This window comes from Buceros rhinoceros, unplaced genomic scaffold (genome assembly GCF_000710305.1).
Source record: "Buceros rhinoceros silvestris isolate BGI_N320 unplaced genomic scaffold, ASM71030v1 scaffold17072, whole genome shotgun sequence".
NCBI classification, from domain to species: Eukaryota; Metazoa; Chordata; class Aves; order Bucerotiformes; family Bucerotidae; genus Buceros; species Buceros rhinoceros.
In genome coordinates, this window is record NW_010398461.1 from 1,961 (window position 1) to 11,059 (window position 9,099).

At 50.7% G+C, this 9,099-nt stretch overlaps 1 protein-coding gene across 2 annotated transcripts in view; it reads right to left on the reverse strand.

The window, feature by feature from the left end:
- Positions 1-1,604: 1,604 nt before the first annotated feature.
- Positions 1,605-9,099, reverse strand: part of SEPT3 (septin 3) — an 11,222-nt gene continuing 3,727 nt past the window's right edge. Inside the window, exons 2-10 of one of the 2 annotated variants that reach the window (XM_010131116.1) lie at positions 6,947-7,138; positions 6,568-6,696; positions 5,761-5,842; positions 5,309-5,446; positions 4,835-4,952; positions 4,279-4,374; positions 3,501-3,600; positions 3,032-3,083; positions 1,605-1,781 (exon numbers count right to left, since the gene is read on the reverse strand). In XM_010131116.1, the coding sequence (XP_010129418.1) occupies positions 1,646-1,781; positions 3,032-3,083; positions 3,501-3,600; positions 4,279-4,374; positions 4,835-4,952; positions 5,309-5,446; positions 5,761-5,842; positions 6,568-6,696; positions 6,947-7,138 (1,043 nt within the window). In that variant the 3' untranslated portion in view covers positions 1,605-1,645. The remainder of the gene's footprint in view (positions 1,782-3,031; positions 3,084-3,500; positions 3,601-4,278; positions 4,375-4,834; positions 4,953-5,308; positions 5,447-5,760; positions 5,843-6,567; positions 6,697-6,946; positions 7,139-9,099) is intronic. The other variant, XM_010131117.1, reaches the window with a different exon arrangement.

Here is a 9,099-nt window from a genome sequence, read left to right on the forward strand (position 1 = left end):
ACATGCTGGGTGACAGGCAGAGACTGCCAAACTCAGACCATCTGTGATCTTCTCCCCTCCTAGACACGAGCATAGAGTCTTGAGGAAAGCTGTGCCTCTTTTTACTCCTAGGTCTTCAACTTCCCTATACCCATGGCCACTTCCTCCACCCCACCCCTGCTGCCGTTCCCTCCAGGGGAAGGTCAGCTTCTCAACCCAACATAATGAAAGCACGTCAATAAGGAGGAGGCGTGAGAGCTGGGATGAGGAGAGGGAGGAAGCTCCCTGGAGAACAGTAAGATTCAAGCACGTGGATAAGTGAAGGAGAGACAGAAAGCGTTGAGAGCAGAGAAAGTGAGATAAAGAAAGGGAGGAAGGAAGCTATGGAGGGCTAAAAGGGAATGAGGACGAAAGCACAGGAGAGGAGGACATGGAAACTGGGAGGGCAGAGGAGCAGCACAGGCCGAGACTGCTGGAGTAGCAAACGCAGCTGTTTCGGTGAGGAGGAGTTATCTCTTGTGTTCCCATCATCAGTGGAGACCCAGGGAGACACCCCAGCCCAGTGCTTCTCAATCCACAGCTCTTTGCACTCCTCCAAGATCCTGAAGGCCCTGTGCTGAGCAGGGCTGCCCCTGGGAGCTCCTGGCACGGACCCCCTGTGGCACTGTCTTCCCTGCTCTCCCAGAGCAGAGGGACTGTGTTGTGGGAAAGGGGTTCTGCCAGGACCTGCTCAGTGCTGGTTCAGAAGAAGCACTGCAATGGGGGATGAGGTGGGGCGACCTCAGGGCAGCTTGGTCTGATCGGCATAGGGTCAAAAGCCTGTGATACAAGCAGGGCTTTTCACCTTAGTGCTAAGCAGAGCAAATGGAACCTCTGCAGCAGAAACACATTCTTTTCCTCTGGGCTTTCCCTCTTTTGGAAAATATGGCTATTTTCCCCAAGTTCTTTGATGCTTCTCCAGTAGATGCTACAGCCCAAGAATTAATTCCCCGTCTCCTTCCATCAGTCACTTCCCCTGAACCGCAAAACATGTCAGTTTTTCACTTCTCCCACCTATCTAGTTCCAAGCTGCCATTTCCCCTTGGGAAGCCACAGCAAGAAATGGCAGTAAAATGCTGGGCCACCATGTCCTCAGACCAACCAGCTGCCTTCCCACCACTAAGGATGCAAGAGAACGCTCTGCTGCCATCACTTGAAGACACTGCATGCACCAGCTCCACCATCTCTCCTGGATTCTCTCCTTGCCATGTCTCTAAGTGATAAAAACAGGACCACAGCATGCCCCATGCCTCCCACCTCCAAAGCCCTCCTGCCCCCAGAAATCCTTTCCCTCATCCCTATTTCCCCCAGGCAAGACACACAGCTGAGACACAGAAACAAGAGAAAGGAAGATGACAGGCAGTCCGCTATGCAAAAACCACACCGAGAACGAGGACACTCTGGGAAGGACGTGGGAGATGCCTTTGGTCCCTCTCCGGCACATAGGTAGGCACATGCACTCACGTACGCACTCAGCTTGCGTCCTCTCATGCACACGGAGGATGCGCCACATGCTTCAGAGACAGGCCCATGACAGAGTCAAGGGTAGCGGGGGGGTGGGAAGGGGGTGACGGGTTGTTGTATCCAGAGACACTGGGTGACAGCGGGGGGAAGGGGGGTCGTTCATTCACAGGTTACTTTCATGGTTTTCCTCTGTCTCAACAGTCATGGGGGGCAGCCCTCCATTGTCATTTAGTCGCTTGGCCCTGTAGGTCTCATAGTGGATGTTGTGGGTCACTTCTTTTAGGTCCTGAAGGTGGGTCCTGTGGGGGGGAAAGTGAAGATGGGGTTGAAAAGAGGATATGATGACTAGTGTCAGCGCAGTCAGTATTAATCTCCTGATGATCATTTTTTATTCCCTGAGATAATTGGAAGATTTCTTCAGGTAATCTAATGAGCGTACCCCTCTTTCTGCATGGACAGTATGGGTGCATCATACACCACTGAGAGCTGGAACATCAGCGTTCAAGAACATGCAGGACACAGGGTATGTGCTGAAATCCCTGGTTGTGCTTGCCAGTGTCCTGCCCCTCTCACACTGTGCCAGGGGACAGCTACTGGCCATCCTGGTGTGTCAGAGCAGATGTGGGCTTGTCTCGTCAGTGAGTGGTACAAGGAAGTACCAGGAGGGTGTGTCGGGTCCACTGCAGACCCTAACCTGCAGAACACTGCTGTGAACATCATCCCTAACCTCCATAGAAAGCTGTGAGCTTGCAATGATCACTTCATTAGGATGTTTTCACTGGGAGACGGGGAAAGCATGTCTGCTGCAGAGGGTATTGCGGAACAAAAAGAGAGAGCAGGGTGATGTCAAAGCGTTATATCTAGCCAAGTGTCTCAATGCCACCACACCTACAGGTGGAATGAAACACAGGACTCTGGCTTTGAAGTGCATTTCCCTTATTTTCTTATTTTTGGTGTTTTAAAACCTCGTTGTATTTATAGGGAGTGGAGGTGACCCTAGATCTGCAGCTCTTCTACAGAATTTGGGGCAGATATAACTTGTGCTGAGAGAACTGCATGAATCAGAGTAGAAATAAGACACGGCAATGAAAGCTGAATGAAATATGGGGCTTTTTACTTCCAGGTCATATGTTCCAGCATTTCCTTCAACCTGGTAGGACACATGGTCTAGGATGTGGTGGTGGCCTCTTTTTCACTGACTCCCACCCAGACCTGTTGTCAGCAACAAATAGAAGTCGTTGCAACCTAATATGCTTAGTGGGATATACAGGGAAGGGGGGGTGGGGGGGTGGGGGGTGGTAGTACCCTGCTTTTCTCTAGGCATCCAGCTCATACATGAAAACTAGCACCTACTGGACTTACTGGCCATGTCACCAAGAGAGCCACTAGAGTATTTACCCTTTAATTCAATCCAAACCTACCCCCCATAAACTTTCACTGCCTGAAATGTACTTTATTTTCCTTTCCATAGGGGCTATTTCACTCTAAGAGGGTCTCAGGAAGACTCCTCGCTCATCAAGAGCAAACTGGTGTATGACTATGGCCTTACCTGATGACAAAATCTCGAAGCAGGGCAAATTCACAGTGAGTGAGATTTTCCACTGAAAAGAAATCAAGCAAGCGTTATGTCTGATTTTTTTCAACAACCCCTTTGCAGTTACAAATCATGGGGAGGTCATTGCCATGGGGCAGGTTCCAGGTGGGCAGAGCCTAAATACTTCAGAAAGGACAGACAGTTATCTGAATGCTGCACTATTGGGCATTGAGGAGAGCAACTCAACACCGAGAGTTGCTGAGCAGTTGCAGGTGAACTTTCATGGCACCAAGGCAACCTCAGGTTCCTTGAAGGAACCAAGGCAACCTCAGGAGCTCAGCATCACACACCATGGCATTTGGTTTCAAAAAGTTTACTGCAAAAAGGATGGGAAGGTAGCCATGGGATGTGTTATCTGGACCCTTGCGTATTACTGGGCCCTGCAGAGATACTTTCACCTCCCAGAAGCAAGGGGTGATTTTACCTTCAATGATGCCCCAAGGTGTTTTCCTGCCCAGGACTCTTTTGCCATTCACTTGATACTCCTTGTCGCTGCCCACTACTGCAAAGGGCATGCTTTCCTGCTGGGGAGAGACATGGGGAGAGACTTGTTGAACCCATTCCAGAGAGCAGCACCATCACTGTTTCCCATCCACCTTTCCTTCTCTCAGCTTACCAAACACAAGGCCTTCTGCAAGCACAGAGGTTCTCCAGAGCAACACTTCACTGGCTGTCCTCTTTACCCAACAGTGCTATCCCTAGCATTATGGGCCCTTGCTTTACAGATGTCTTTGCACACCCTGAGCTCAGTGGGTAGCTTGCAGCAGTGCCAAAGGCTCTGGAGCGGGAGGTAGAGCTTTTCTATACCCATCCCCAGCATTTTTGAAGAAGGGGATGACCAGAGAAGAACTGCTCATGGGGCAGGTGTTTGGGACAGAGGCTGGACATCAGCCACACACCAGGCCTCTTTGGACCCTAACAGAAACGTAGCATTCAGCAAGAGGAGGTAAAACACAGTCCTTCCTCGCTCTGCCTTCATAGCACCCTGTAGTATCATCATCATCATCACAGAGACCCTGTAGTAACAATGGGGACAAAACAAGCTGGGAAGGATGAATGATCATCCCTTACATCCATTGCATCTTTCATTCAGGGACCATGAAGAACTTAAAACCTTATAGTGACAAATGTCTATTTTACACTCATTAAATATGACCAGCCCTCATGCCTCCCTTCCCCTCCCACAATAAAATTTTTCCTACCCTGATTTTGTCATTCTCTGTTTTATCCTCCAAGTCCTCATCAAATTCCTTCTGGGGGTAAAACTCGATCCCATTTACTTCTAGCTCTTTGCGCACCTGAGCAGAGAGACCGGACACAGCAGAGAATTTCGGAGCACAAAGCAACACAAACCTGAAGGGAAGGCAGGTGGGACAGCTGGGCAAAGACATCTGGGACATCATTCCAGTGGGCAAGGGCTGGAGGGATTGTCCCCAGGGAACTGTGCAGCAAACTGAGGACATATGGCAGCAATTATGAGTCTTTCTTCCCCAACCCCAGTTACTTGTCTGGCTCTGCAGTTGCCATGACAGAGTATATCATGAGATGTCACAGGGATACACACATTTCTTCCCCCTCTAACAGATGCCCTCAGAGCCATAAACAGTTGCGTCTTCAGAACATACTCACCAACCCAGTGTTGGACTCCGTGCATGCCCTGGGGGCTGCACTGCAATCCCAGGGAGAAGGGTACTGCTCATTTCTCCCACCTCCAAGCTGGGGCAGGGAAGGATACCATGCAGGAGAGAAAATACTCACTCTTTGTTTGAATTCAGTCTTCTCCTCCAAGGTCATGGTATCAGCCTTGGCAATAATTGGGATGATGTTCACTACCTTGCTGAGATGTTTCATGAACTCCAGGTCTAAAGGCCGCAGGCTTCAGCCCAAGAGGGAACAACATAGAAGGGGTCACTCTTTACCCTCATCACCTTTCATCCTAGTGACTCTCCCAGCATCAGAACCCCAATGAAACCTTCCTCTTGCTGCCATCATGCCCTCATCAGCTTCTTCTCATCCATCCTGCCCTCTCCCGAAACACACGATGGTGTTTCTCCTTCCCTTGTTATCCTAGATTCTTTCAAGACCCACAGCACCCGAAGTTAAGTTAAGCAGTTGCCATGCCCACAGGCAGGTCCCCTGGGTCCATGGCTGAGACAGAGCAGTGCAGGGGATATGTATATCTGGCACAGAGGCACTAAGGGTTGGAGGAGGCACGAGGAGCTGTGTACATACGAGTGGCCCGTCGGGGAGATGAAGTAGAGGCAGCAGTGCACTCGCGTGTCTGGAATTCGTTTCTTCCTTGCAATATTCACCTCCTCTTTCAAAAATTTTTCATATTGCTCATTGATGTATTTCTCAATAGGCTCCCAGCTGTTGAGGTGGGAGAGGGAGAAGAATAGACAGGTACAAATCTCCTCATGTTCCTGCCTACAGTGTTCCCAGCTCTGACAGCAGCAAAGCAGGTTCAGGCATAAAAAATACCCACCACAAGCATCTCACCATCAACAGAGATGTTTAAGAGTTTCTGTAACTGGGCATGGAAAGAGACACTGGCTATGTAATGTGTGTGTGTACCCCCAAGCATGCACACAGACCCATAGTGTTCACAATTCCACGTCCGCATTCCTAGCACGCCGAGTGCTATAGGATGAACTCCTGCCCATTCTGGGACATATAAAACTCACCAGTTCTCATTGTTGATCTGGTCCCCGAATCCTGGCGTGTCAATCACTGTCAGCTTCATTTTGACACCACCTTCTTCAATGACTGGGGAAGAAATTGCAAACAGACGTATGCCTCCCTGGGGACCTGCTCTGTCATGAAACACGCCTCTGTGCCCTACGGGGGAACAAGAGCACTCTGCCCTCATCCCTGCCCAACAAGCATGACAAGGCCAGGCTGGGTCATGCCTCAACTGTCGTGATGCCCACTTGCATTTCTGACCCCAAGTTCTGGTAACCTCTGCACCAAAGCCGCTTAAACCACTCTGCCACAGGAAACTGGATTTGTGCTTGGGCTAAGGTTCTACCTTACACAACTTGACCTCCCCTCCAAAGCACCATCCTGAATCTGAGATGATACTCATTACTCTGCAGCACTGTAGAAGCTATGCTGGTGCTTTGCCGTGCTCTACCAGGCTTGGGATGGGACCCACCAATGCAATTTGAGTAGATTATTAAGTGTCTGCAGCTGGGAATGACTTAGAGCAAGGCTTAATCCACGCATGCAGACTAATGTCTTGGCAGAAGAAATGTCTGTTACTCTTTTTCTGCCCCTCACTTTTGGCTGTGCATCAGTGACATTGCTGTTTAAGAATGTGGCTAGGTCTGAGGCCACTGGGTCCGTTGCTGAGATGGAGCCCTTGTCATTTAGCTTCCCATGGAAAAAGGGCTGGCTAATACCAAAGAAATGATTGCATAGACTACTGGAGTCTTCTGCAAGACTGTGCTGAAGCATCAGTACTGCCTCTACCCCAGCCGCCTGGCTCTTACCATGCCCAATGGCTTTGATCTCCACCGTCTTGGGGATCTTCTCCTCCCGGTTCCAGCCCGAAGATTTGCGGCTCACCTGGGACTTGAAGAGGGTGTTCACCAGTGTTGACTTTCCCAGTCCACTCTGACCTGAGGATTTGAAAGAGGAAGATCGTGAGACTGGCCACAGCCCTGACATGACAGCAGGCTCTGGGGACAGAGCCAGGCTGGCAGGGGAAGGGGCTGTAGGTGTCTCCTTGCCTTAATGCAGGCTCTCCTTTCGCCCAGAGCAAGCACTGTCTGCTCCCTCATGCCCTCCCTGCATGGCTCGCTATCCCACCTGGCCTCATGGGACAATCCCTGGCCATGGTTCCCAGTACCTCAGCTGGTTCCTGCCTACCTACAACCATGATGTTGAAGTCAAATCCTGTCTTCATGGTTTTCTTGCGCATCTGCTCAATGATGGTGTCAATACCGATGTAGCCCAGCAAGTTGGCATTAATGCCCACGGGTTTCATCGGTACGACTGGTTTTTGCCGTGGCTCTGGGACCAGCTCAGACATGGCTGCTTCGTTTTTGCTCTCCACTGGTCCTGCATGGGGAGAAAGATTGAAAAATCATCACTGAGGTGCAACAAGAACCTCTCTGCTGACCTCTCACAGGGGCTGAGGGCAACTTTGAGCATCCATTTCAAGGGCTACTGAGGATGACTGAACAGCAAAATTTTAGCAGTGAGGCTCTTCGTAGAGGAACATCTACCTGAGTTTCCAGCACACTCTTCTGTGTGTCGCTCCAGGTGAGGAGTTGGAGAAGTGGGATTTGCTGAGCGTGCAATGTGTTGATGACTATCTCCTAACAGCAAGAGCAGACCCAGTGGAGCTGGCTGGGCTCCTGATTGGGTGCCCACAGCTCAATGTGGGTCTCCTCGGTTTTGTCTCCCAGTTCTCACCAGGATCACCAGTGTTTTATCCCTCCAAGTTTAGCATGAAATTTGTGATAGAACAGACTTTCACAAATTATTATATGTCACATCCCAGCATTGAAACAGACTTTGGGATTTACTGCGTGGACTTGTGACGTTGGCCCTTGCCGGGGGGTGCTCCGTTACTGGCCATGCTGTGCAGGCCGAGTTCCTCAGAGGAAGGCAGTTGTGGAAGTGCGAAGCGTGGCCACAATCTTCTTGCTTGCCTCCTGCCTGTAGATTGATGGCATTTGTCATGCTCAAAAAACTAATCATTGTGATCAATAAAGTAATAATCCGCACCTTTCCCTCCTTGCTTCACCCCCCTCACTTCTTCCATGTGAAAGAAACTGGCAAGAAGAAAGGCCCTGCGGGCTTTCCAGCCTCCCTGACACTTTTTTTGGTGATGGCAAGCACTGCTTGGGGCGGGCCCTGTCCATTTATCTCCATCTCTTGTTTCATTAGTGAGCAGCTCCCACACGCTGGGAGGAATCCAGAGGCTGGGAGAGGACAGGGCACGGAAGCAAAGCTGTAATTGGCGGGGAAGGGAGGCGTGAGGGATGAAATTAGAAAGGAAGATGAAGGGGGTGGGAATCAAATACCTTTCATATACAAACCAGCTGCAAACAAGGGCCTCTCCCACTCTAATTACTTGACTCCCCCATGCTTTGTCTCATTAGACGGTTATTTTTCCAAGACAGGGACAGCATGTGTGTGTGCTTGGTGAGCACTCCACTTGTTTTGGATGCCTCTTCAGCTCAAGTATCTCACACTACATTATCCCTTTCCACAATTTCGGTGGGGTTTTTCACTCCCCTCAGCAGAACCCACTGGTTGAAGAGGAGGACATGAGCGGCCAGGCGGGTGACTGCCGTTTGGTGGGTGACACATGCCTCCCCGGGCTGGGGACACTGATAGCACCAGTCCGTGGTCCCATGACAGCTCAGCCAGGCCAGCGTTGGGGAGACATCAGAGAGATCAGAGGACAGATTAGGCTGCAACAGGCTGCGTGGCTGGCTGGTGACCCTGCCTAGCATTTCCACTTCAAAGCTCCTGTGGAGACACAAGGGCTGCTCCACACAGTGAAGATTTTTACATTTTATATAGGCTTTAATACCTACTCTCATGCGCTGAGGGCAGACCTTGCAGAAAGGCCACCCTTGGCAGGGAGAAGGGTGCTTCCACCCAGCCCCTTTTGCACCACTTAGGAAATCTTTTATGTTAAACTGGGAGAAGGGATCTTCCATGACTCTGAGGGGATGATAGCACAGCCACTGTGGGTAACACCTAAAGGTTCTTGAACCACCTCCATTCCACCTTGCCCACAGAGGAGAGGTCAGTTGGAGAATAGCACCTGCCTCCTGCTCTTGCCCATGGAGCAAGGGCACTCTGAGCTATCATCATCCTCTCCTGAAGCAGTGAGCAGCACCCTGGGGGGACTGGAGCACAAGACAGACCATTGGCTTGAGCCAGGCTGGCAATTCAGAGCACCTTGTGCTGCCAGGCAGCTGCTGGAGGAGGCAGCCAGCTGAGCTGAATGCTTCTCAGCTACAATCTGCCCTTACACCCGTCACAACTAGTCTGTGCCTTTC